A 27,937-nucleotide genomic window follows, 5' to 3' on the forward strand; every position below is an offset into this window, starting at 1 on the left:
CTTAAGCTCCAGCAGGGAATGCGCCCCCTTTCTATTATTCCTAATTCTGCTCTTCTCATTTCCCCTGCAAATGCCCAAATCCTGTCTCTCCCAGTCCTGCAGATACTTGGAGGAGTCATTGCGGTGTTCCTTGCCCCCCGCACCCCGCAAATCATCTCTACTTAATTCTTTTAAAACTTTGTCATGAGTCCGATTTATTTCTGGAGTTAAAACGGTCTCCACAACTGCTCCCTTATTTATAAAGCTCACAAATGTTGCATGACATGTAATGCTATACCAGCTAAGGAGTCTCCCGGAACATTTGCGAGGGGAGGGATTCACATCCAATTTGTTGCAAGGAGGGAGATGGAAGAGAGAAAAACTGCATATCCCTTTTTCCTCAGAGAGCTTTTGGGTTTGTGTGCTAATACTGAAATCGAAGAGGAGGGAGGAGAAAGCTGCTGAGGATGGAGAGAAAAAAGCGAGAGGAGGTGGAGCTTGTACTGTGAGTTCAGGAAATAAAACCCCAAGCTGAAGCCAAAGGCTTTCACACGTGAAGAAGCCACTCTTCTGTAGCTAAGCAGACAGAGATGGAGAACTCTAGGCTATAAGACAGAGACAGAGAAAATAACAAGGACAGGAAGAAAAGAGACTAGCAAATAAGAATAAATGAGAACATTGGGAAAAATCTGAAGGCTGGAGAAGGGGAGGAGAGGGGAGGAGAAAGGAAAACCCACACCCTGAGGAACAAAATCTAGAGCAAACCGGCTGGGTCTGCAGTTTGTTTTTCTGAAAGAGAAGAAGGCACCTGAGGATTGTCTTATTTCTTTTCTTTTTTCCCCGAGACTCTGTCAATGAAAAAAAATACTCTTACCCTCTTAGCTGGAGGAAAAAGGGAGGGGCAGGAGGGGAAGCGGCGCTGAGCTAAAACTCAATTTGGGTTTTGGTCAGCGGAGAGAGCTGAAGTGAAATCTCAACTGTCTTTTTTGGTGCATCTGAATGAAGCAGCTGCCGGTGTAAACTGAGGAGAACTCAGCCCTGGTTCTAGAGCTCCGCATCCCCTCACTTCTGTGATTTCTAGAGGGAGTAGCTGGTACAGTTCTATTTTTGTACACATGTCTATTTCTCCTTTTTAAGTCACTTTCTTTGGTGGTAACCTAGAACAGAGAAAGTGTCTTAATTATAGTCATAGCAATTTTAGGTTTTCTTTTTTTGTATGTGCCTTTTTTAAAGGGCCAGGAGGAAGGGTCATTTTAGGGAAAGGACATTTCTTATTTGCAAGGCTAAGGAAGATATACAGACATATTGATATAGGCAGAGGAAGGAAATTTCAGTGGTTGATTTCATTCCGATAAACGATGGAAGAAAAGGCCAGGCACCGAAACAACGCTGAAAAGAGCCCCACAAGCGGGAGCGAATCTGATTCTGGCCCAGATGCCGGTTCTGAAGGGGGTGGAGTAGCGCTGAAGAAAGAGATTGGGTTGGTCAGCGCTTGCGGCATCATTGTAGGTGAGTCTAACTGATTTTCCTTTCTTTCTGTGGGAGCGAAATGGGACTATGGACCATATCTTCCCCCTTGAACCTCTTTCCCCTCATGGAATCCTCTAACTAAAAAATTCTCTATACGCCTTGGAATATTTGGTAAAGGAACCAAAATTCATCTGTGCCTTTTCCCCACTCTTTTAAGGAGTGAGCTGCAAGGGATGCACAAATTCTATTCCTGTTCAAGGCCCAGAAACCAATAAAATATAGTTAAGAGTTGAATGGCTCCATCAATATTTAGCTTTGTGCCTGTAACCTCGGGGTGAGGTGGCGGTCAGGTTGAGAGGATGCGTAGAGACGTGAGGATTCACCTTGCAATTCTGGGTAATTCTGCTGCCCTAATGAGTGCACTTACCCCAACTCTTCTTCCAGAAAAGTCTTTATCAGACTTCTCAGAGAAGCAGGAAGGACTAGAAAGTGGAGTCTGGGATGAACAGAGATAAAAATATTCTCTGCAATTGGGGGGCTGCTGTCCCTGAAAGTACCTTCTGGGGACTTTTTTCTGGGTGTCAATGGAGGTGTGTGGCAGCCCCTCTCAGAGTGGTGGTCTCTAGCACCTCGGTCCAGTTTCTAGGCAACACTTTCTAGAAAAGCACTGAGCTGGTGAATAATAGCAATTTGCTCAGTCTTTCCTGGGGGAGTTATCTGTTCCTGTGTCTCTTGCTTTCGTGCAATTAAGAGGATTTAACTCTTCACCGGAAAAGCACGGTTGTGATAATGATATTTACATATCAGCTTCTCCCTCCTAACATCAATTGTATACCTTATTGTTTTCTGGTGCCCACCAACCTGTTTATCCGGATGGTCCCCACATTCCAGGCACCCCTGGAAGTGATTTCTTTTGAACTATGTGAAATGGGGAACACCTGGGCAGAAACACTCCTTACACCCACCCCCAATTCAGATAAACTCTTAACTACATTCAGGCTTTGATCATTGTTACGACTTCACTATCTATTGTCCTAGTTATTATCTAAATCTGGATCCTGTGGCTGAGGAGCTCATTTTATCTCCTTAATCTTTTGATTTCTGCTCGTGGGAGAGGGTAGAATAGAGTGGGGGTGGGGGGCTAAGGAGGAGCGACTTGCCATTGATCCGCTCTTCCAAAGACTCCCCGGTAAAAAGATTACAATAAAAAAAAATTTGCGATTCTTAGTGACTTCTGTTTGCCTCTTTTTCTGTCTTATCTCTTCCCCAATAATCTCAGCTGAGGACACAATATAGGTACCACCACATGCTAGCATGAAGGTCTATAAATAGCCTGAAGCCTGTCACCTCTTTCACCAGTTTGACTGAGAGGATTAAATCTTTTTATTCCCTTTTAGGCAGGTTTCTGACCAAGACTCCTACACACATACATTTTTACTCCCCAACTCTTCCCTCCCACTTTCAGCACCCCAATAAATATAAATTTTTTTTCTGTCTGCTACAATGGGTCATCATCCATTTTTAAACATAGATTCTCTACTAGGTATTTCCCTTTTATTTTAGGAATTTGAGGAAGAGGGATGTTCAGCTGGGATTGATACTCTTCCAGCTGTTTAAACAGTGATTGGTCCACGAGCCCATATGCCATCATTTTTTGAGTGTGAGAACGATCTAATCTTGGACACACCAAGACTCCAGAAAATGTCATTCCTGTTACAAAAATAACAACTCTGATGTTCGGTAGTGACAAAAGATCTTATGTGTGTTTATTTTTTAGAGAGAGAATGAGCAAGATATTTTTCTCAAGAATCAGAGCCTTTATGAATGCCATTCTGCCCAAATATGAGCCAAAGTGATTAATGCATGCTATTTAAGATGACTTTGCTTAGCTGCATGACTGCTTCTTTAGAAGCTTCGTGGTTCAATGGAAAAAGTGTGGAATTTGGAGCCAGTGAGCCTTGGGTTCAAATTCCAGCTCCGCTGCTTTACTCTCTTGACCTTGAGCGATTTAATTTCTCTGGGAAAAGTAGAAGGCTGGTCTTTTCAGTATTAAAATCTATAACCCTGTCAATATGGTGTGGGGTTTCTAGATTCCATGCTGACAACCCTAATGCAGATTGCTGCTCTGAGGGTTAAAAAGAAGCAGCTACTAGGTAGCCATTCCAGGAGTATTCTGGCCTGGGCAAAGAGATGTCTTTCCTTGATAAATTGTTACAATTAGTATTTTTTTATAAAGTTGAGCACTACAGATCTTGGCGGAGGAGGAGAGGACAAATCGAAAGGCCAAAAGAGAGGAAATGATATTTCAGCCAATGAATTGTAGAGAAAGGAGACCCCTGTCTTCACCTACCTATCCTCCCTATAAATTCAATTTAACACGCATTGAGAGCTGGCATGTGTCAGGCACTATTCCAGCTTCTAAGGGGAGAAAAAACAAAAAGACAAAACAGTCCGTGACCTCAAGGTGCTTATACTTTATTAAATAAATTCTGACTGTAAAACTGTAGTTTAGAGTCAGTATTATGTACACTGAAAAATGAATGCAAAATAAACACAACTAGGTGGTGCAGTGGATGGAACCTCAGCCTGGAGTCAGGAAGATCCGAATTCGAATTCTGCCTCATCTGTAAAATAAGCTGGAGAAGGAAATGGCAAAGCACTCCAGTATCTTAACCAGAAAAATAACCCAAATGGTGTCAAGAAGAACCAACATACCTGAGACAACTCGATACACACCGACTAAATTAGTAGGGGAGAGCATGGCAAGTTGGGAATGCCTGGAAAGAGTGTTAGTTGGAGGGTTCACTTGATTTGAGGCCTAGGAGGAGCCCTAAGGATTACAGAAGCTAGGCATGAGGAGAAGGGGAGAGCATTCCAGACCTCAGAAGAGGGTTTTTGCCTAGGTAGAAGGCAGGCAGGGAGTCTTGAATTTGATTCAAATGTAAAATACTCTAGGTGGAAATGTAAAATCTGCCTGGAAAGATAGACTGGAGGAGGATTGTGGAAAGGCTTTCAGGACCACAGCAATATTTTATCAGATGTTACAGAGATGAACAAAACCATACCTGGGGAGTCTTTTGGCTCTTACAAGAGAGATAAATAATTAATAAGCATTTTTTTAAACACGTAAGCTGTGAAAAATAAGATGGTGGGCATTGGGAGAGATTAAAAGTAAGAGAGATAACTGTCTCTCTTTAAGTTGAGTTTCTGGAGAATAGGGACTGACTTATGCTTAGCACTCAAATGCTTAGCATAGTACTTTGCATATAATAAGTGATTTATTTTTAGACTCTTACCTTCTGTCTGAGAATCAATATTAACAGATGGGTTCCCAGGCAAAAGAGCTGGAGGAGCTAGGCAAATGGGTTAAATGACTTGCCCAGAGTCACCCAGCTTGGGAAAATCTGAGGCCAGACTGGAACCCAGGACTTTCTGTCTCTAGGTTTGGCTTTCTATCTATCCATTGAGCTGCCCTCCTGTAATAAGCGATTAAGAAGGCTTTTATTGTTGGTTGTTTCACAAACAAGATAGTTTTAACATTCCATGTTTTTTATTGGAAATCTTTCCCAATCTTTCTCAATTCCAGGGCTATCCCTCTGTTAATTATTTCCTATTTAAACTATATAGGTTGCCTTGTATGTATTTGTATGTTGTCTCTTCACTTAGATTATCATCAATTAGATTATAAACTCCTTGATGTCAGGGACCATCACTGCCTCATTTTGTATCTCTAGCTTTCGGCAATTTGGCACTTGTAGGGGCTTAGTAAATGTTTATTCAAATTCATATTCATTCCCTTTGCTAGAGCCTCCATCATCTATGGTAGCTGAGAAAAGAATTTGGCAGTATTGACCTTACAAAAGAGAGAACTACCAAAGAAATTATATTAGTTGGGGCAAGGAGATTATAATTGAGAAAACCACACAGAGCTTTAGCATTGGGATTATAATCTAGGAAGACACAGAACCACACCACTGGATCTTCCCCTTGAATTTACAGAAAAGGGGATGATGCTTAAATAGATTTAAGTAAAAAAGGTTGGGAAGCAATAGCCAGGTTATATTACTATCACAGAAGCAAATAGCCAGAGTCTAGGGTGGCTGGGAGGGTCCTTTCAAAAACCGAAAGACTGGTGTGATTGGAAAGACACCTTAGGTTTGATTGTCTTTCTTTAAGTCCTGGGAAAGAGGCAAAAATTCATAGTTAATTCAGTCTTTTGAGTTCTTTGTTAAGATCTGAGTTCAAATTCAGTCTCAGACACTAGCTGTTTGACCCTGGGCAAGTTACTTAACCCTTTTAACCCTTTTTGCCTTCATCTGTAAAGTGAGTGGGAGAAGGAAAAGGCAAACCACTCCAGTAAATTTACCAAAAAAACCCCAACCTGAATGGTGTCAAGAAGAGTCAACACAAAACAACTCAACAAATACTTGATTTGAGAAAGATTACAGAAGCTAGGCATGTGGAGAAGAGAGCATTCCAGACCTCTGGCGAGAGTTTTTACAAAGGCAGAAAGCAGGCAGGGGGTCTTGAATTTGACTCAAATGTAGAATATTCTAGGTAGAAATGTAAAATCTTCCTGGAAAGATCAGCTGGAGGAGGATTGTGAAAGGGCTTTCCAGACCACCAGAGTATTTTATCAGATGTTATGGAGATGAGCAGATTGGCCTGGGGAGTCTTTTGGCCAATACGGAAGAGATAAATAATTAGTAAGCATTTTTTAAACACTTAAGATTGTAACAAATAAGATGTAAGCATTGGGAGATACTGTCTCCCTCTCTTTAAATTGAGTTCCTTGAGAGTAGGGACTGATTCATGCTTAGCACTCAAATGCTTAGCATAGTACTTTGCATAAGTGATTTATTTTTAGACTCTCACCTTCTGTCTGAGAATCAATATTACAGGTGGGTTCCCAGGCAAAAGAGCTGGAGGAGCTAGGCAAATGGGTTAAATGACTTACCCAGAGTCACCCAGCTTTGGGATTATTTGAGGCCAGACTGGAATCCAGTGGCATGGGCATTGTACCCCCAAACTCAGGCAAACTGCAAACAGAGAAATTCCTTTGCTCCCTTACACCCTAGTGACTCCCAACCCAAAACATCTGACCTTGAAGATTAGCCTCCTTTGATTGCCCCATTGAATTGAGATGGATAAAGAGATACTCTCCAATAGTAAATTCACCTCATACCCTCAGGCTAACCTTCCCCCTAAACCCCTAGCGCCAGAGTCAAGTCCTCACTGTTGTAAAGAATATAAAAACCCCAGAACTGAGGCATTCTGGGAGCAACCCCCAGGGTTATTCCATTCATGCTGTCTTGCTGGCCAAAAATTCTACATTACTAATAAATCTCTTTTTACTTTTAAGTTAAGTTTCAGAGTCTTGCATTCTTGCAAAAGGTATCCTTCCCGAACCCAGGAGTTCACCATTACACCCCACAACACCAGGACTTTCTGTCTCTAGGCCTAGCTCTCTATCCATTGGGCCACCCGGCTGACCTCCTATAATAAGTGATTAAGAATGCCTTTCCTGTTGGCTGTTTCACAAACAAGATAGTTTTAACATTTCACATTTTTAGTGGAAGCCTTTCCCAATCTTTCTCAATTCCAGGGCCTTCCCTCTGTTAATTATTTCCTATTTAAATTGTATACAGGTTGCCTCAGTGTCTTCAAACACAGGTTCTGGCCACAAAGTTGTAACATAACAAGCATTTATACTGTACCTACCATCTTCTGATTGGTGAGTTCTTGGACTAGATGAGCTGCCCATACAATTTCAAGTAACATTTATAGAAATTGTTAAGAAGGCAAAAAATATCCTCAGATACAATGTGGGTTAACATTTCAGAATTGAAGAACTAGCCCCTATCAATTTCCTCTTGGAACACTTCCTCAGGAAATCAATGGGTTTCCTCCCAGGGAATTTTATCAATAATTTAAATTGAATAGGAGGTGGTAAGAGGGCCTATGGAGTGCCTACTGTTGCCTCAGAGGGGTCCTCTGTGGAATAGACCCTTATCTTATGACTTTGGTGGTTAAAGAGTAGATATTGTCCCTTATTTACCCAATGAAAGGCCTTTGTGTCCTCAATTTATCACCAACTTAGCTTTTCCTAGGAGTCTTAAGGCTTAATGAGAAATTATGCTGATTGATTTATCATTTTAATATTTTTTATTCATATTTATTTAATATTTATGAAATAAATATAAAAATTTAAAAGAGGTCATTTTTAAATATACTTCCACAAAACTCTGGCCACGCTGAATGTTTTCAAAAGCATAAATAACCAAAGTTGGCCACAGAATACTGTGCCCCCAAAGTCTGTGTCAAGGTAAGAGAATATGGATGTGACTCATTGTATATAATGCCACACTTTTCCATATGTTTGTTCGTTTTGCTCCTCAATTTCCCCCCTCGATAAAGGATTATCCTCTGGGAAAGGAAAGGGGAAATGTAGATAAAAAACAAACTATGAATTCAATTTACTTTTTAAAAGTTGATGGTATAGAGATTATGCAAAGTTGAGGCAAAGTTTCTCAATTAAAAAAAAATCTTACTGGTCCCCTTGCAGGGTTCCTGAACCAGACACTCCCATCACCTGACTGAACATTTTCACTGGCTATCCCCCAGGGCTGGATCTTTTTTTGGTCTCCTTGGCTTCCTTTAAGTCCTATCTTCTAGATGCCTTTTCTAGGCCTTCTTAATCTTGGAACCTTTGCTCTGAGATTATCTGCAATTCCCTCTGAATATGTTTGTTTGTGCATAGTTGCTTGTGTGCATTATCCCCACCCCATATTTGACTGAGAGATCCTTGAAGCTAGACTATTCTTTTCTCTCATTGTATTCCCCAGGGTTTAGCACCTTGTCTGGCACATGTTGTTTGGTCAGTCATTCTTCAGTCCACCTCTACCTAATCCCATCCGGGGTTTTCTTGATAAAGATACTTGAAGGGTCTCAGTAAATGACAATCCTGAAGATATTAAAGATATAGTCCAAAGCTGATTCTGATGAGCAAAGTGTTCATGGGTCAAACTTCAGGATATCTCTTTAATATTTCAAATGATTTTCTGATTCTTTCCCTTGGATTGGGGAAGAATTTGTTGGGCTTAAAAATTGTACTTTCAAAGAAATGAAGCTGCAACTGGCGGACAGACAGGAAATAGATCTTTTTGAATCTGTAAGGCTTACCCTTAACATCTGAATAAGTTTGGACCTGGCTTCCTGAAGAAGTTTTGACTTAGGAAGGACTTTCAAATGAGCTTCTTTCCTGGGTACTTGGTAGAACAATTGTGTTACCACCCATTCATTATCTTTGTAATTAGACTGGCAATCTTATGTAAAAACCTTGTCTTCTTCCTTTGTTCCCAAAGATGCCCTGAAAACCCCCAATGCTAGAAAATGCTCCCTAACTTGTCTCCTTGTACCCCCTGTAGATCTCTCTGTGTGTCTTGTCTGTTATTTTCTATATGGGTTCCCTTCCCTAGTCCAAAAACCCCTTCCCCATCATTCTCCAGTCTTTGGCTATCCTTCAGGTGACTAGGATTTTTTGGATTTTTGTAGAGGCAGATACTCTTCAATACTGGAGTGATTTGTCATCTCCTTTTCCAGTTCATCTGACAGATGAGGAAACTGAGATCAACAGGGTTAAGAGATTTGAATTCAGGAAGATGAGCCCACTTGATTCCAGGCCAGTGCTCTATCCACTGTGTCACCTAGCTGCTTGATACATGACACAGCTAAAAAGTGAGGTCATATTTGAAACCAGGACCTCTGGTCTCTGAGCCTAGACCCTTTAAAAATGCTTATTGCCCTGTCTTGACTTTTAGATCCTGGATGTAGCTGCTTATTAGTTTGTATGAAAAACCAATTTTGCTAGATTTTAACTCAGGGGGCAGCTGGGTGGTTCCTTGGATTGAGAGCCAGGCCTAGAAGGTCCTGGGTTCAAATTTGACCTCAGACACTTCCCTGCTTGTGTAATCCTGGGCAAGTCACTTAACCCCTATTGCCTAGCCCTTATTACTCTAATGCCTCTGAACCAATACACAGTATTGATTCTAAGATGGAAGGTTTTGTTTTGTTTTGTTTTTTAAGATTTTAATTCAACAAACATGTTCAGTTTCTGCTATGTGCTAGGCACTGGAAATCCAAAAATGAAAGGGCCCCTTTTTTCTGAGAGAAAGGCCTTTTAGGTAAAGAGAACACCGAGCAGCTGGTTGAGAGGAAGTGTTTTACCTGAACTGCAGTTGCAGAAAGACTTCTGGCATGCCCAAGGGGCACTGGTACAAGCTGCCAAAGAACCGGTCAGCAAATGCTAGGTCAGACATTAATTAGTGCTCTCATACCCTCACTTTTCCTTTAAGGGAAACCTTAAAAGGGCAAATTATGATCCAAGGATCCAAAAATCTCTTGACTGGTTCTCTCCACCACAAATTAGCATCAACCCTGAGGGTAAATTGCAGAAATGGGGTCACATCTAAAGGAAATCCAACTGTTGGCTTGAAAGTTTCAAGCTGCAGGACTAAGAAAAATCCTCCCCTTCCTTCTGTTAGGTTTTTCTTGCAAGTCTGTGTTTCTGTGGAAACTCATGTCTATTTGTAAAGCTGAAACTCTGGAGTTCTTTTGACCTAGCCTGAAGTTTCCTAACTGGAGTGTCAAATCCCTTGAACAATAATCCACTTAACCTTTCTTTTTCTAGCTTCAAGATTTCTCCTTTGCCAGATGAGGTGAAAGGTTGGGGTTCTAAACTTGGAACCTTCACCTTTGGAGTCTGTGGCTAGATTTCAGGCCTTTTGTGAATGTGGATGAGAAAAACTTACATCTTATTTTCAGGAACATCTAACTGAAATTTAGTTTTTACTTAAATTATGAATTAAAAAAAAACACATTCCAAAAAGGGATCCATAGGTTGCATCAGATGGCTTAAAGGATCCTTGATCTAAGGTCTTTTTTCAGCTCTTAGACAATTTGATTTTTATGTCCTAGATCTCATTTTTCTTAGCAAGTTTTTAACCAGGTGGATGGTAACTGGTAGAAAGGAGAGAAGATTGTGGAAAGCTCTGTGTGTTTGTGTGTAACTTTGCTGTGGATTTATATCACAAATACACATATTTGTGATACATAATATATATTTTGATATATAATCTATAATCTATATGATACATATAATATATTTTGAAACCCATACCTTCTGTCTTAGAATCAATACTGTATATTGGTTCCATGGCAGAAGAGTGGTTAAGGGCTAGGCAATGGAAGTTAAGTGACTTGCCCAGGGTAATACAACTAAGGAAGTGCCTGAGGCCAGATTTGAACCTAGGACTTCCCATCTCTAGGCCTGGCTCTCAATCCACTGAGCCACTCAGCTGCCCCCAAATATATATATTTTTTAAACCCTTACCTTCTGTTTTATTGCTACCCATTCTGTAGCAGAAGAGTGGTAAGGACTAGACTTTTGGGATTAAGTGACTTGCTCAAGCTCACATAACAGGGAAGTAGTATCTGAGGCTAGATTTGAAAACAAGTCCTCTTCTGACTCTAGGCCTGGTTCTCTGCCCACTGTGCTACCTAGTTGCCCCTTATATCTTGAGCTATTGAGAGAGATGGTTAGCTTACTGAAGCTGAGGGTGAATCTAGAATAGAGCCAGAAACATTTTTAGATATTGGCCTAGGAATTAAGGTAGGATCAACAGTGGATCTCTCTCCTCATCTCCTGGCCCATGTTAGGAATAAAATGGGGTCTGGCCAAAGTTTTAAGCATTTATTAATAAAACGAGGCGGTGATAGGTGAGAGAGAGAAAGATTTAGCCTTACTAATTTAAGATAGGTCTGATCCCAGGGTTCACCCAGCACGCTTCCCTCCATGCACCAGCCAGCCCAGGGAGCCAGATATTCAAGAGTGGAAGTAGAGACCCCTTCAAATTCCCCAGCTTGCCTTATAAATCCCCCTAGCTCCTCCCTCCATAGCATGCTGATGCTCAGGCTGATGCCAAGCCATTAGATATGACTGTTATTTTCCTTCACACACCTTCCTGGCTTCCTTTCAAGTCTCTGCTAAAATCCCACCTTCTGTGAAATGCCTTTTCTAGGTTTCCTTAATCTTAATAACTGTTCTGAGATTACCTGCAACTTTTTCTGCATATATTTTATTTGTAAGTTGTCACCTCCCGTTAGACTGGAAGCTCCTTGATGGCGGGGATCACCAGCTTTAAATAAAGTAAAAGTTTCTTAAAAGGTCTTTGCCACCTCAAAAGAGTTTTCAGAGAGGTCTAGAGCTGGGCTGAGCCTCAAAAGACAGCCTGACCCCACCCCCCTTTTTTTTTCAGATGAGGATGAGGAAACTGAGACCCAAGGATATTAAATTACTTATTCAATGTCACATAGGTAGGAAGGATCAGATGCAGAATTCTAACCCAGGCTCATGTGACATTTTATTCTTAAGATATCCATTTGATGGAAAGCTCATTAGCAGGTTTGAAAATCACCCTCCATTCTTCCTTAGTCAGAATTCTCTTTGAATGAAGAGATCCAAGATATTTGGTTTTAATTCTTTAAGAGCCTAAGGCAGTGATGGGCAACCTTTTGAGCTTGGTGTGTCAAAATTTGCCAGAAAACCAAGCTTACTTGGAGAAAAAAACCATAATTTTGAAATATTTATAGTTTAACAAAAATGTATAATTGTAATATAACTGTATTTAATAAACTAAAAACTAATTATTTAACTGCTTAGTGACAGTTGTTTTGGCCTACAGACCTCCAGCACAGAGTGTCTCCACTATACTACAGCAAAGTTCCATCCTCCACACGTGGGCCCCATACTTCTATATGCTGCCTCATTCACCGGAGTGTCATTATGCTCAGGACTGGAGTGTCATTGTACTGGTTTGCCATCGGGGGCCTAAGGGGGGTGGGGAAAGCCAAGTTTAAACTACAAAGCTATCTGCTTTCAAAGAAAACTTGGAGGCAGGAGCAGATTAGAAATCCTATATAAAGTAGGGGAGGCTTGAATCTAACATTTAAATTTAAACAAAAAGGTATTAAGTGCATACCACTACTAAGCATTGTCTGCCCACCAGATAAAAAGATTAAATAGTGGGCAGACTTTGTTTTCATGAATACAGTGCACAGATAACCATAAAGACAAAGTGATACTTAGATATGGAATTATGTAGATTTAAGAGCTCCACAAATCCAACTTCCTTTATTATTGAAACCCTTACATTGTCTTAAAATAGGTTACAAATATAAGTTCCAAGGCCTGAGGGATTTAAGTGACTTGCCCAGGGTCACACTGCTAGGAAGAATTTGAGTCCAAATTTGAACCCAGGACCTCCCCTCTCCAAGCCTGACTATCCACTAAGTCACCTCGCAGTCCTAAAGCTCCTTTATTTTACAGATTAGGAAACTGAGGCTGAGAGGGTATGACTTGCCCAGGGTTTCACAGCGAAGTACTTGAGGTAATATATGAACTCTCAGATTTCCCTCATTCCAAGAGCCTAGCACCTTGTTCTTGTTGCCACCTAGCTGCCTTAAGTAGGCATCCAAGAATGGCGTCAACCAACTCTTAAACATGCCAGATCTTTGTGAGAAAGGAACATTGCTAAATTGAGGTTCTGGACAGGTTTCCTAAAGGATGTATGATTTACAGTTTGCGCCCCAGGACTCTCTCTCTCTCTCCCAGCATTCCATATTCCTTCTCACATTACGGGCTAACATAGGGAAGGATATATTTTTATGTGACCTCACCCCTCGCTCTCTTCCTTCAAAGGAGGCTGGGAAGCTTGCTTTATTCAAGGTTTTTACTTTTGTTCTTGTATTTTTTCTACTTCAAGTGATTATTAATAAATATTATAAAATATAATACTTGGAGTTTGGGGATATTAATTTTAATCTTACAAGAGAGATGGCTTGTGAGTTAAAAGATGGGTAGGGGTAGCTAGGTGGCAGTTAGGTGGCTCGATAGATAGAAAGCTAGACCTAAAGATGAGGTCCTGGGTTCAAATATGGCCTCAGATACTTCCTAATTGTGTGACTCTAAGCAAATCATTTAATCCCAATTGCCTAGCCCTTACTGCTCTTGCTCTTCTACGTTGGATCAATACACAGTAATGATTCTAAGAAGAAAGGTAAAAATTTGGGAGGAAGAAGTTGTTTTTTTCCTAATATTTTTTAAATCCTGACCTTCCATCTTAGAACCAATATTAGTTGTATTAATTCAAAGGCAGACGAGCAGTAAAGGCTAGGCAATGAATGGGGTTTAAGTGATTTGCCAAGGTCACAGAGCTAGAAAGTGTCTGATACTAGATTTGAACCCAGGACCTTCCATCTCTAGGCCTGATTCTCAATCCACTGAATCGCCCAGCTAACCCTCACCCTGCCCCCAGTTTTTTTAAGATGGGTAGGATTCAAATTGGTGGAAGTAGAGTTAAGGGAGGGCATTCCAAGTATTGGAAACCTTGTGAGCAAAGGCAGAAGGGCTGAACAATATGCTGATTTATAAAGGGAATGGTTTAGCCAAGAGAATTCTGGGAGTCTAGATAGTTGACATCAAGTATTTAAAAATTTGGATAGGAGGAGGTTCCATTTATTTTATTCTTTTTTTTTTTTTTAACCCTTACCTTTGTCTTGGAGTTGATACTGTGTATTGGCTCCAAGGCAGAAGAATAGTAAGGGTAGGGAATGGGGGTCAAGTGACTTGCCCAGAGTCACACAGCTGGGAAGTGTCTGGGGTCAGATTTGAACCCAGGACCTCCTGTCTCTAGGCCTGGCTCTCAATCCACTGAGCTACCCAGATGCCCCCTATTTTCAAAATTACAAAGATGCAAATTTAAAAGAGTTGTAAGGAAAAAACTTCCTACCAATTACAGCTAGCTATCCAGAAATGAAATCAACTGCTTAGAAGATAGGTGGATTCCTCTTCCTCTTCCTTAGAATTTCTCCAAGACTTGATGGCCTCTCTATGTTATACTCTGGGAAAACAGATAAGAAAACCCAAGTTTCTGTACTCTAGGAGCTTACAGTCTATTGAGGGAAGCTGAAAAGGAAAAGGAAGGTAAGGGGAGAAGAGGGGAGGTATATAGTCTTCAGTCCTGGGAATCCAGCTGATTAGAAATGAAGAGGTGACTAGATAATGAGATATTACAAATATAGAATCAATCAGTTGGGCTTAACAAAAGATTGAATGGAGGTGTAAACAGGGCAATGGCAGGGATAGCACCAGCATTTGGAAAAGAGTTGACCAGGTAAATGGTAGCACCATTGACAAAAATATGTAATCCAGAACGGGGTGCAGGTTATAGGAAAAGAATAAATTGAGTCTAAGGTCCTGGCGACACATTCTGGTGGAGGGAGATGTTTTATAGGCAGTTGATGGGGTAGGTCAGTAGTAGGAAGCATATTTAAAAACCCCTTTTAATGAGTAAAATTGAACATATTAAGATAATATTTTTCTCCAAAGTCCTTTCCAAACTCTTTAGAAAAACCCCTTGGAAGAGAGTGGGTGGTGTGCCCCAAAGAAACTACAAAAAGAACAAAACGTCCTTTCTTAGGAAAATAGATAATCAAATTTAACTCTTTTCAGGTCTTTTATACTCCTGAAGTAATTGAAGTGGATAAGATTCATGCCCACTCTACCTATCCACCTGAAGGGACTGGCTGACTAACACCACTCTTCTCTGTATTAATTTATTTTGGCTGGAAGGAGTTCTCTTTGTTTAACGCCCTGAGGGGACTGGTCCTGGAGAAGAGAGATAATGCCCTGAGTTGCTTAATTCTGAAATATTAACCCACCTTGTATTTTAAGATCTTATCTTTTTTTTTTTTTTAACCCTTGTACTTCGGTGTATTGTCTCATAGGTGGAAGATTGGTAAGGGTGGGCAATGGGGGTCAAGTGACTTGCCCAGGGTCACACAGCTGGGAAGTGGCTGAGGCCAGGTTTGAACCTAGGACCTCCTGTCTCTAGGCCTGACTTTTCACTCCACTGAACTACCCAGCTGCCCTCAGATCTTATCTTTTTTTAAGATCCTATGGGGAAAAGGAGAGGGGAGCAGTTATGTGGCTCAGTGGATTGAGAGTCAGGCCTGGGTTCAAATTTGACCTCAGATACTTCCTAACTGTATGACCCTGGGCAAGTCAATTAACTTCCACTGACTAGCCCTTACCTCTCTTTTCCCTTGGAACCAATACTTAGTATCGATTCTAAGACAGAAGGTAAGTTTAAAAAAAAAAAAAAAAGGATTCCTATGAATATTAACTTGATTTCAGAGAGTAAAAATGGGAATAAATGTGGAGGGATTCTGGAAAGCAAATAGGAGCTAGACAAATTAATATCTTTTCAAAAGGTGATGTTTCACATACAGGGAAGACTTCCTTAAACTCCTTAAACTGATGCAAAGTGAAAAGGGCAGAACCAGAAGAACATTGTACACACTAACTACAATATTGTATAGTAAACAAGTGTGAATGACCTAGCTATTCTCATCGATACCTTTATCCAACAATCTGAAAGACTTATTTATGGTATAAAGTAACATCTGTTTCTAGAGCAAGAATTGATAGTGTCTGAATGCAGATTTTATGTATTTCCTCTGCTTCATTTTTTTTGGTCCAAGATCTCTTCCACAAAATGACTGATAAGGAAAAATGTCTTTCATGATCGTACGTGTGAAATCTATATCAGATTGCTTACCATCTCAGGGAGGGGGGATAATTTGGTACTCCAAATATTTTAAAGTTAAAAATGGTTTTTACACGGAATTAGGGAAAAATAAAATTATTTTTAAAATAGGAAAGGGAAAAAATGATTCCATTTAAAAAAAAAAAAAAAGATAGAGGGAAGAGAAGGTTCCAGTAGGTCTAGGACTCAACAAACTTTCCCAAAGGGATCAATCCCTTCTATAATCCTTTTTTTAATTAAAAAAGGAAACTGGAGAACATGGAAAAGAAAGAACCTAACCCATGTAAAGGTAAGACTATAAGGAATGCCACTTGAGACTTCTCAAGTTGTTAGGTTGTCAGATTTTCCCCAATTTCCCCAAGAATTATAAAGAGGCAATATTGTAGAGTGAATGGAGAGCTGGGCTCAGAAGTCAAGAAAATCTGGGTTTAGGTTTTGCCTCTGACACACTAAATATGTGACCTTGGGCAAGTCATTTAACTTCACAGTGCTCTAGATAACTCTTAGCCTGTAAGTTTCAGAAGAGGTAATGACCTGCACTGGAAAATAGAATTTCTTCATGTGAGTCCCTTAGTCCAATGAAATCATAGGTTCAGACCTTATTTGCTTTTCTTTATGAAATTGCTTTGTGCCTATAAATGCCTATAGAATTTCTGATTTCATCCTGGTAAAGCTGGTGAAAGCAAACACAAGCTAGTTTGCATTTTGAATTTGGGGAGGAGGGGAGGAAGGTAGAAAAGCACAGGACTTGGAATTGGCTTTCTTTTCTAATTCTGATTCCTTGCCAAATGTACAGAGTGAAATGAAATGCAGCATCTTCCTCCTGGGAAGCAGTGACCTTGTTCACTAGTGTTTATGGAGAAGGTTCTGAACCCAAGCCCTTTCCCTTGGTGATCTAGGGGCTGGTACATGAACTGCTTAGGACAAGAGAAAGATATTGCTTATAGTTCTTTTATCTATTCAACACACTGCAACCATTTATTTAACTGAGAAGATATGTATAAAATGTTATGAAAGGCTTTATGGATTTTTAGGAACAAAAACAATCCTTCAGTTATATTTTAAGCTGTATTATTTATAGAACTGGAGAAGTCTAAACTGGAATGCTTTATCGATCACATCTTATCCCTTACCCTTTGTTTCAGCCACAGATTTTTCCATCAGACTATTCTCTAGAGCTTGGCCCAATTTAGCTTTAAATATTCCCAGCATTAGAGCTGACATCATTCCCAGTGAAGATGGTTTCACAATATATACTAGGAGATTTATTGAGCAAGTTCACACTGACTGGGCTAGCTGTTAAGTAGGGCAGATTAGCTACATTAGTGTGGTCACTCTGAACAGGATTAGTGGACTTGCCTTATTAATTTCAAAATAGTACCTCTCTTTCTAACTATTAAGGTGGGGAAAGTCCTAATGGCATATTTATAAAAACAAAAAATAAATTATCTTGGAAGGGTTTATTTTTTATTTTTTTTTTAACAGAAGGATGATTCCTCCCCTTGACTAATGGGTAATTTCCCAATGAGCCCCTCTTTTGATTACAGAGATGTTATTTTCCATAACTCCAAATACACTTGATTAGGATTCCAAAGTTCAAATGTAATTGACCAAACTACTATAAAATCATTGACTCACGAGATCATATAGTGTTAAAGAGTTGGAAGGAAATTTACAGTTCATTTATTCCAATTCTCTTGCTTAAATAAGAATGAATCCCCTCTAAAACATTCCTGACAGGTGGTCATTCTGCCTCTGCTTAAAGGCCCTCACTAATGGGAATCACTAACTTCCTAGGCAGTCAATTTCACTTTTACACAACTCTGATCATTAGGATTTTCTCTCCTTTCTATCAAAGTCAGAATCTGCCTTTCTGCAATTTCTACCTATTCATTGCCCCTAATTCTACAGGCAAGGGTCAAACAAAACAAGTCTAATCCCTCTTCTACATGACTACCCTTGAGATTTATTTGAAGAGAATTCACCAGTGAGTTCTTCTCCAGCTCCATCAATGCTCATTATAGCATGGTTTCCACTTTCCTTGCCAATCTGATTCTTCTTAAGACATGATTTGGGCTGTCCTTGTCTTTCCTGAAATGGAGGCACCAAATTGAATACAATATACCAGATGCAGACTGATGAAAGCACATCCCTTCTGGCTACTAAATCTCATTTTCCAAAAAAAAAATCCCTTACCTTCTGTAGTGTTAGTTCTAAGACAGAAAATCAGCAAGGGCTAAGCAATTGGAATTATGTGACTTGCCCTGGTCATACAGCTAAGGAAGTGCCTGAGACCAGATTTTAACCTAGATCCTCCTGACTCCAGGCCTGTTGCTCTAGCCACTGTGCAACCTACCTATCCCCATTCAGCTTCAGTGAATGAAAACTAAGGCCACATATAGGCAGCTAGGTGGCAAGTGGATGGAGTGCTAGGATTGGAATCAGGTAGACTTCTTCCTGAGTTCAAATCTGGCCTCAGACACCTACTAGCTATATGACCCTGGACAAGTCACTTAAACCTAGTGGCCTCAATTTCCTCATCTGTAAAATGAGCTGGAGAAGGAAATGGCAAACCACTCTAGTATCTTTAAGAAGAAAGTCCCAGATGGGGTCAACTCAACACAGGGCCATTTAACTTTTTTTTGGCTTCAGTGTCACACTGGGACACACCGAACTTTGTAGTCCATTAAAACCTAGATCTATACATGGACTATTCCTTGTCCAGCCCAGAATCTCCTGGACTGTATTTGGCTTTCTTTTTTTTAAAGACAGATATGAAACTTTATATTTTTCTCTTAGGTTTTATATCCTTAGATTTACCTCGTTCTAGGTTGCCAAGATCTTTCAGGACCCCAATTCTGTCATCCATTTGCTCACAGCTTTGTGTGTCTGTGGATTTGATAAGCATTCTATCTATGCCGTCATCCAAGTTATTGATAAAAATGTTGAACAAAATTAGGGTTAAGAACAGATCCCTATGGCCTTCCAATAGAGACCATCTTCCAGATTGATATCGATCTGTCAAATCCACCTAATTATAGTCATTTGGTCTCACATCTCCATGTGATCCACAAAGATACTGATACTGTGAGATATTTTTATCAAATGCTTTGATGAAATATGTCATTCCTCTGACCTCAGTCTAGTAATCATAGTCTACAAAAGGAAATGAATTTGGGCAGGCCCAGGGTATTTTCTTCATGATGAACCCATTTGGACTTCTGTTGGCTTATTTATACAGCTTCCCTTTCTAAGTGTTTTCCAATAATTCTTTTAATAGTAATTTCTAGAATTTTTCTAGGAATTGATGTCAGACTTAATCTGTAATCAGAAGAATGTATCCTTTCCTGGAATTTTTCTTAAAATTGTATTTATTTATTCACTTGTATGTTTATCTTTATTTTTTAAAAAATCTGAATTCCAAGTTCTTTCCCTTCCTTTCACCCTTCCCATAAGAAAGCAAGCAATATGATATTAATTATACATGTGAAGTCATGCAAAACATAAGGAATTCTCTTTTGTTTTGTTTAGAGAGTGTGTGGAACATCTCACAATCAGAACTACTCATTTTTCCAGTACCCAGTGGGCATTCAAGTGGGAACTTGAAGGCAATTTTGAGTATTAAACACCTACTGTGTGCTAGACACTCTCTGGGTGCTGGGAATACAAGTACAAAGTCCAGCTTCTTTTATGTATTTCAAAGAGCTTGTAATCTTTTTTACAGACTAGATTTTACCAATATCTTTCATTTTTAAGTTAACCTAGATTTCCTCCTGTATCTCTTCTCCCCATTACAGAGAACCTTCCCTTATATCAAAAAAAATTTTTTAAATAAAGAGTGGGAGGATTAGCAAAACCAATGAAAACCCTAAAAAACATCATTATGCTATATTCCACACCAGTGGGTCTTCCCACCACCTCTGAAAAAGACAAAAGACAGCAAAGTGTCTTCTTATAGCTCTTTTTGGAGGCCAGAACTTATATTCTAATGGGAGAGTCAACAAACATAAATATGCACACCATAAATATAAAGTGAATATATATAAATATACTTATTCAGTTTTTCAGTAGTGTCCAACTTTGTAACTCCACCTGGGGTTTTCTTGATAGAGATACTAGAGGGATTTGCCATTTCCTTCTCTAGTTCAGTTTATAGTTGAGGAAACTAAGACTAAAAGAGTTAAGTGACTTGCCCAGGATTATACAGCTGGGAAGTGTCTGGGGCAAAATTTGAACTTAGAAAAATGAATCTTCCTGACTCTACTGTGCCACCTAATTGCCCTACAAATATATAAAAAATAGTTAAGGAGGGGGCAGCTGGGTAGCTCAGTGGATTGAGAGCCAGGCCTAGAGATGGGAGATCCTAGGTTCAAATCTAGCCTCAGCCACTTCCTAGCTGTGTGACCTTGGGCAAGTCACTTGACCCCCATTGCCTACCCTTACCTCTCTTCTGCCTTGGAGCCAATATACAGTATTGACTCCAAGACAGAAGGTAAGGGTTTAAAAAAAAAAATAGTTAAAGAAAAGGTAATTTGGGTAAGAGTTTCTAGCAGTTGGCAAAGACAGGAAAAGCTTCGTGCAAAAAAAAAGTCCTTTTTTTTTTTTTTTTTTTTTTTTAAATGCTTTCCTTCTGTCTTAGAACTTATACTAAGTATTGGTTTTAAGGCAGAAGAGCAGGAAGGGCTAGACAGTTGGGATTAAGTGACTCACCAAAGATCACCAAGGTATGCTAAGAAGTAACTAAGTTCGGATTTGAATCCAGGACCTATCTTCAAGCCTAGCTTTCTATCTTCTGAGCCACTTTGCTGTCCTTAGATTCCCTCATCCTTGGCCATGATGGCTTGAGTTATCCTCATCAACCTGAAGAGGTCCACCCCAGTGGTGGTCTGCTTCCACTCTCACTTTTTTTTTTTGGAGGAGGGGGAGTGTAGAAGCCAGGGAGCCCCAATTCAAGGGGCAGGAGAGGAGAGAAGTACCTGAGGCCAGATTTGAACCCAGGACCTCTCCTATCTTCAAGCCTAGTTCACTATCCACTAAGCCACCTTGCTGTCCCTAGAGCTGACTCTTAAGGAAGAAAGAGCCTCTGAGGCAGAGGTGAGAAGAGAGCATATTCCAAGCCTCTGGGCTGAACAGTGCAAAATCCCAGAGGTGTGGGAGATGGAGTGAGAGGAGAGAGAGAGAAGTCAAGTTTGTGTCACTCAGTGAAAAGGAGTTATGTCCGTGGAGTCTGGAAAGATGGTTTGGGACCAGCTTGTCAAGAGTTTTAAATGTTAGAAAAGTTTTCATTTTATCCTAAAAACAATAAGAAGCTGTTGGAGTTGGTTGTGAAATGGTCAGATCTGTGCTTCAGGTAAATTATTTTGGCAGAGGGATATAGAATGGACCAGAGTAGTGAGAGACTTGAGGCAGAAAGACCAATTAAGAGGCTGTTGTAATCATCTAGCTGAGGAGTGATGAGGAGCTTAACGAAGATGGTTGCTGTGTGAGTGGAGAAAAGGTATTGCATGTAAGAGATGTTGTCGAGGTAGAAACAGCAAGATTTGGCATCGGACGAAGCTTGGGAGGTGAGGGGGAAAGTCATGAATTGAGGATGATGCCCAGGATGTCTCCAGGACATCCTGTTCCAAATGTGCAATATGCAGTATATATGGGAATGGAGCTTGAGGAAGAGATGGGCCTGGACATGTGTTACTCATTTGCTTCAGTCATGGAAGACTTTTCATGATCCCATTTGGGATTTTCTTGGCAAAGATCCTAGAGTGGTTTGCTGTTTCTTCCTCTGGCTCACTTTACAGATGTGGAAACTGAGACCAACAAGGTTAACTGACTTGCCCAGGGTCCCCCAGCCAATAAGTGTATGAGGCCAGATTTGAACTCAGGAAGATGTCTTCTTGACTCCAAGTCTGGCACTCTTATCCACTATGCTGCCTAACTGCCCCCATCTCCACGTTACAGCGGTTCACATAAGACTTCCTATGTTTCCTGACCTTCCTATTCATTGTTCGATTCCTTTCAGGGCCTCTGTTTTGTGGAGGAATAGCCTCAGTCCCCGCCATGCTTCATACCCACATGATTTGTGTTTTTTGATTGAGGATTTTTCCACTTATCCATTCCCTTGCCCCTTCCAGCTCCCTTTTATGCAATATCTTTTCCCATTAGAGTAAGCTCCTTGAGGGTAGAGACTATCTTTAGGCTTGTATTTTTTTTTAAACCCTTAACTTCTGTGTATTGCTTCCTAGATGGAAGAATGGTAAGGGTGGGCAATGGGGGTCAAGTGACTTGCCCAGGGTCACACAGCTGGGAAGTGTCTGAGGCTGGATTTGAACCTAGGATCTCCTGTCTGTAGGCCTGACTCTCAATCCACTGAGCTACCCAGCTGCCCTAGCCTTGTATTTTTTGCCGAGTGTTCAACACAGAATCTGACACAGAGTAAATACTTATTAAATGTTTCTATTCTTTCTAAACTCCTTGGAATAAATACCCAACAGTGGGATCTTGAGCCAAAGGGTATAGATGTCTTTGCCACTTTTTCTTTTTTTTAAACCTTACCTTCAAGGGGCAGCTGGGTAAGGGTTTAAAAAAAACAAAAAACAACAAAAAAAAAAACTTGCCTTCAATACTGTGTATTGGTTCCAAGGCAGAAGAGTAGTTGGGGCTAGGCAATAGGGATTAAGTGACTTGCCCAGGGTCACACAGCTAGGAAGTTTCTGAGTCCAGATTTGACTTGAGGGCCCTTTAGGCCTGGTTCTCCATCTAATGAGCCACCTAGCTGCCCCCTTTAGTTATTATTAAAAGCAATATTCCAAATTGCTTTGCAGAATGTTTGTGACTGACATCTCCAATCACAAGGTTCCTTAGAGTACATGTCATCATCCCACAGCAATACCTGGCTCAAATTTCACCTACCCCATATAACCTCCTGTGATCATCCAAGGCCACAACAGTCCTTTCTTCTTCTGACCTTCTGTATAACCCATTTAGTATATATGGTGGGGTCCCTCATCCTTGGCCATGATGGCTTCAATTATTCTCATCAACCTGAAGAGTCCACCCCAGTGGTGGTCTGCTTCCACTCTCACTTTTTTAGTAGTTTTTTTTTGGGGGGTGGGGTGAGGGCAGAAGCCAGGGAGCCCCAAGTTAAGGGCAGGAGTGGGGGGGGGGGAGAGAGAGAGAGAGAGAGAGAGAGAGAGAGAGAGAGAGAACGAACGAGAACACGAGAACAAATGAGTGAGCACGTGTGTAAGGGTCAGCAGGTGTTATTTCAGTAGTTTCAGTCACCTAAAATAGGCCTGGAGGGGGCAGCTGGGTGGCTCAGTGGATTGAGAGCCAGGCCTAGAGATGGGAGGCCCTGGGTTCAAATGTGACCTCAGACACTTCCTCGCTGTGTGACCCTGAGCAAGACACTTAACCTCATCGCCTAGCCCTTACCACTCTTCTGCCTTGGAACCAATACACAGTATTGATTCTAAGACAGAAGGTAAGGGTTTAAAAAATAATTCTAATAAAATAAAATAGGCCTGGAACATTTCCCCCTCTGATATAAGACCTTGCTGTATACTGCTTTGTACCACCATTTTTATATGTATTTATCTTTTCTTCCCAACTTTAGTGTAGAAGCTCCTTGGGGACAATGATTTTCTTTCCTACCCTTCTTCCTGCAGTGCCTAATAGTGCTGTCAACATTATATGAACTCATTCACTAAGTATTTATTATTGACTTGAATGAATTCATACAAAAGAAAATGATAGAATTTTAGAACTGGGAAGAACCTTAGAATATCTCTTTCCTGACACATGGGGAACCAGAGACAGCAGGAAGTAGTTGATGCCTCAGTGCCAGAGAAGGGCCCTCTTGATTAGGACTCTTGAATGAGGGCTTCTTTCCCAACCCTCCACCTGGTTAGACCCTAATCCTATAACCTATCAGGAAGAACATGGGGTAAAGATGGGAATCTTTAATGGACACGGGATATTTTCAAGGACTCAGCACTTTGTCCCCCCAGGCTGCTTTAGCTGCCAGTCAGTGGGTGGTTTTTGGCACCATTTATTTGGTCCAGAATCTCTGTGTGAACAAGTGCTTTCCAATTACCTTCTAAAGCAGGCATGCACCAAGTGGGTGCTCAATAAATACTTCTCGAGATGCAATTATCTTTCCCGCCTACCCAAGGCACCTAAAAATTATACCTGGACATGCAACAGTCTGGGTGAATTTTGGAGTCTTTGGCCTTACAGTGATATTTCTCTGCCAAGATTGAGAGTAAGGGAAGTGGGGTGACTGGGGTTGGTTATTTTACTACTTCTATTTTACTTCTTCTATACCCTCCCTTTCTTATATATACTTCCAAGGACCACAGTGGTTTTGGTTTTTGAGTGTAGAAAATATGGTACCCCCTGACCCCCAGGAGTGGGTGACTTCAAAAAGCAAGCTGACCACACTGACTTAGTACCAAGCTGGTAAGCAAGAGACTGGAAGAGCAGGGCTCCTTAAGCTGCCTTCTACTTTTTTCTTCTCCTTTCAGGGACAGGTTAACTTACCTGCCACAAAGAATCTACCCTCTTGCTTAGCTTGATCTTTACCGTGGGGGCTGTTTGCAAAAGGCAGCCGGGAATAGCAGGGCAGAGGCAGCAGGGTGAGTTTTCTGCCCTGCTATAAAGGTCAGGGCTCCTACCCCAACCCACAAGTCTTCACCTCCAAGGAAACAAACTTTCATGGTCCTGAAATAGCCTACCTTCCCTGTTCACATCAGCTTGGCAGAGCTGAAATATCACTTTGTACTTGATAGCATGACACTATGGCCCCATTGCTTCCTCCCATTGACACTTCCCCGGGCTCTGGGCTACAGCCACTGTAAGTAGCATGTTATAGTCGGAAGTTCTTCTAGGATTTTTAGAATTGGATACTATTATGGAGGTTATTGAGCTAAAAGCCCACAATTTACTGATAAGGAACTCAAGGGCCAGAGGTTAATACGTAGAAAGTAAGGAGCAGCACCAAGAGTTGCCATGGACTTTAAGAGTTCGAAAAGCTGAGTTCTTATTCTAACTACTGTACTTGCTGGCAGAGTGACCTTGGGCAGATCCACCATTTAATCTGTCATCTTTTTCACCTGTAAAATGGAGGTAATAATATAGGTGGGACCTCACAGAGTTGTCAGGACCACAACAATTGTTCCTCATATGAAATGGTAGATAATAGATAGGAAAAGGACTTCATAAACTGTCAAGTCCTAAAAGATTAGAGCTGGAAGGGATCTTGGAAATGATTTCACCTAAAACCTTTATTTTCTAGTTCAAGAAACTTATGTCCTGGATAGATATTGTACCACCCATCTCAGGTCTCCATTAGGGAAGAGGATGGGAACCAACAGCTTGGGGACTCGAATTTGATTTTTTTTTTCTCCATTGGGCACTTTTAAGAATATCCTGAAAAATGTTTTAAAAGGATCATTTTTTTTTTTTACTCTTTTTCATATCTTCCATACCTGTTTGTTGAATTCAGCAACATGACAAGAGACAAAAGACAAAGGGGGCCTCTGTACCAAAGGTCAAGTATCTGTCTGCTTCTGGATATTCCATTCAATCCAACCAACCAATCCTTATTTAGTGTTATGTGTCCCACATTTTACTGGGCTCTCTGGTTATTCAAGACTTAAAGGTAACAACCCTTGCCCCTGAAGATTATAGTCTCCTGGGGAGTCTTACCCTTTCGGAGATATAGGCATAGCTCAGGCCAGACAGATGACCAAGTTCCCCTAAAATCACCAAGTCTTTAAGAAAATGAGGCTTTCATGAATGGATTAGCAAAGGCTTTGAATTATTTACTCTGATGGCTATAGCAGTATTCTAGTGTAGACAGGCCCAAATGTGCACAATTCTGTAGCACAGTTTGGGAATTGGCATCTAACTTATGGTTTAGCAACTATTTATGGCAAATGTGGATTTTCTCAATTCCAGTCGTTTTTCTTGTAAGGGCTTGCTCACTGATACAATAATTGGCCCAGCTTTTATGAGGTGATTTGGCTTGGCTTAGCTTTTTTTGGACAAGAGAAGGCCAGTTGTTATCCTGGGCCACTGGGTCCTATTGTTGTCCAAGAAAATTTTGCGTGATCTGCTGCTTACTTTGGTGATTTGAGTGGACCAGATAACTAAGCTGAAACATTATAAAAATTGCAGAGAGGTAGACACGGAGTTAGAATGTAGGTTAACAAAGGAATCCTTTCATCACCACCAGAACAGATCTCCAATTTAAAATAAATAAACAACTACGCAGTTAACACAGAAAGAAATGTTTCTTTCCAGTTTTCTTCCATCAAAACTACCCAAGAAAAGTCTCATTACTTGAAGACTGATCCAAATTTGTACACTCAAAGATCTGTAATGAGTTGCTATGCTTCTCTTCTGCAATCTCAATATAATTCCACATGATCCGCCTGGAATGCAACCAGTCGGTCAGTCAGTCAATAAACATTTATTAAATGCCTACTATGTGCCAGGAACTGTATTAAGTGTTGAAGGTAGCACTCACAATCAAATGGGGGGAAACAACAAAACAATAAAAAAGACATTAAAAAGAAGCTTAATGAAAAGAGGGGGTTAGAACAGGGGAGGCAGTGGCTGGAATGATGAAACGGGGAGGGAGATATTCAGTAGATGGGGGAAATAAAGGAGATGGCTAACTGGGGTCCTTTCCTTAAATGGAGCTCTCCACCTCCAAACATAGGGAGGAAAGGAAGGAAAGAGGGATCCCTGAGGCGCAGGGGATCTGACTTCCATGTTCCTGAGATAATGCAAGATGAAGCTCCTGAGGGAAAAGATGGAGAATGTACTCCATCCTTACCTTTGCTTCATAGAGTCCTTCTCTTCCTTTAAGATGGAATTTGGGCACCATCTTCTAAACAGGAAGCCTTTCCTAATCCTCACAGTCACCGTTAATGTCCTTCCTCTCCAGTCACCCTGTATTTGTTAATTTTATATTTATGCTGGATATATTTTTCACATATACTTTTTTTTTAATCCTTAACTTCTGTGTATTGGCTCCTTGGTGGAAGAGTGGTAAGGGTGGGCAATGGGGGTCAAGTGACTTGCCCAGGGTCACACAGCTGGGAAGTGTCTGAGGCCAGATTTGAACCTAGGACCTCCCGTCTCTAGGCCTGACTCTCACTCCACTGAGCTACCCAGCTGCCCCTTCACATATACTTATAACTGCCATCAGCATGTAAACTCATTGCAAGTAGGAATTATTTCATTATTTGTATATGTATCCTCAGCTTTAACATAGGATCTAGCATATATATAGTAGGTACTTCATAAATGTCTGTCAATTGATTGCCAATTAGCAGCAGCTGGATAGAGAGAAAGGGATTAGGGCCTTTGTTTCTAGCACTTGGAGTGAAGTAGATAGAACCATTACAGTATACAGTAGATGAAACCCTGGTTTGAATCTCCCGATACTGACTGGTTTCTCCAAATCATTTAATTTCTCATTGCTCTGGACAACTCTTAAGATTATAAATGGCAGAGAAAATGTAGACTTGTATTGTACTAGAGTTCTCTATACCAACAAAATACCTACTCCAGGTCCTATCCTACAGTATAAATAAAGAGGGGTTGGGCATATTGCAAAGCAGGTTCTTAATCTAGAGTCAATACACTTAAATTTGATAACTGTAGTTCAGGATAGCCAGTTTCCCTTGTAATCCTATATATTTTACTTTATGTGTTATAAATGAAAAGTCACCCATAGGTTTCACTGGCTTGGCAAAAGGGTCCATATCTCTCTTTCTTGCTCTCGCGCTCTCTCTCTCTCTCTCTCTCTCTCTCTC

General features: G+C 40.7%; 1 protein-coding gene across 1 annotated transcript in view; it reads left to right on the forward strand.

Moving 5' to 3' along the window:
• Nucleotides 1–305: 305 nt before the first annotated feature.
• The window catches only part of SLC7A8 (solute carrier family 7 member 8), a 92,787-nt gene continuing 65,155 nt past the window's right edge, over nt 306–27,937 (forward strand). The window contains exon 1 of the mRNA XM_044665251.1: nt 306–1,488. Within this exon, the coding sequence (XP_044521186.1) occupies nt 1,338–1,488 (151 nt within the window). The 5' untranslated portion in view covers nt 306–1,337. The remainder of the gene's footprint in view (nt 1,489–27,937) is intronic.

This window comes from Gracilinanus agilis, chromosome 2 (assembly GCF_016433145.1).
Source record: "Gracilinanus agilis isolate LMUSP501 chromosome 2, AgileGrace, whole genome shotgun sequence".
Lineage (NCBI taxonomy): Eukaryota > Metazoa > Chordata > Mammalia > Didelphimorphia > Didelphidae > Gracilinanus > Gracilinanus agilis.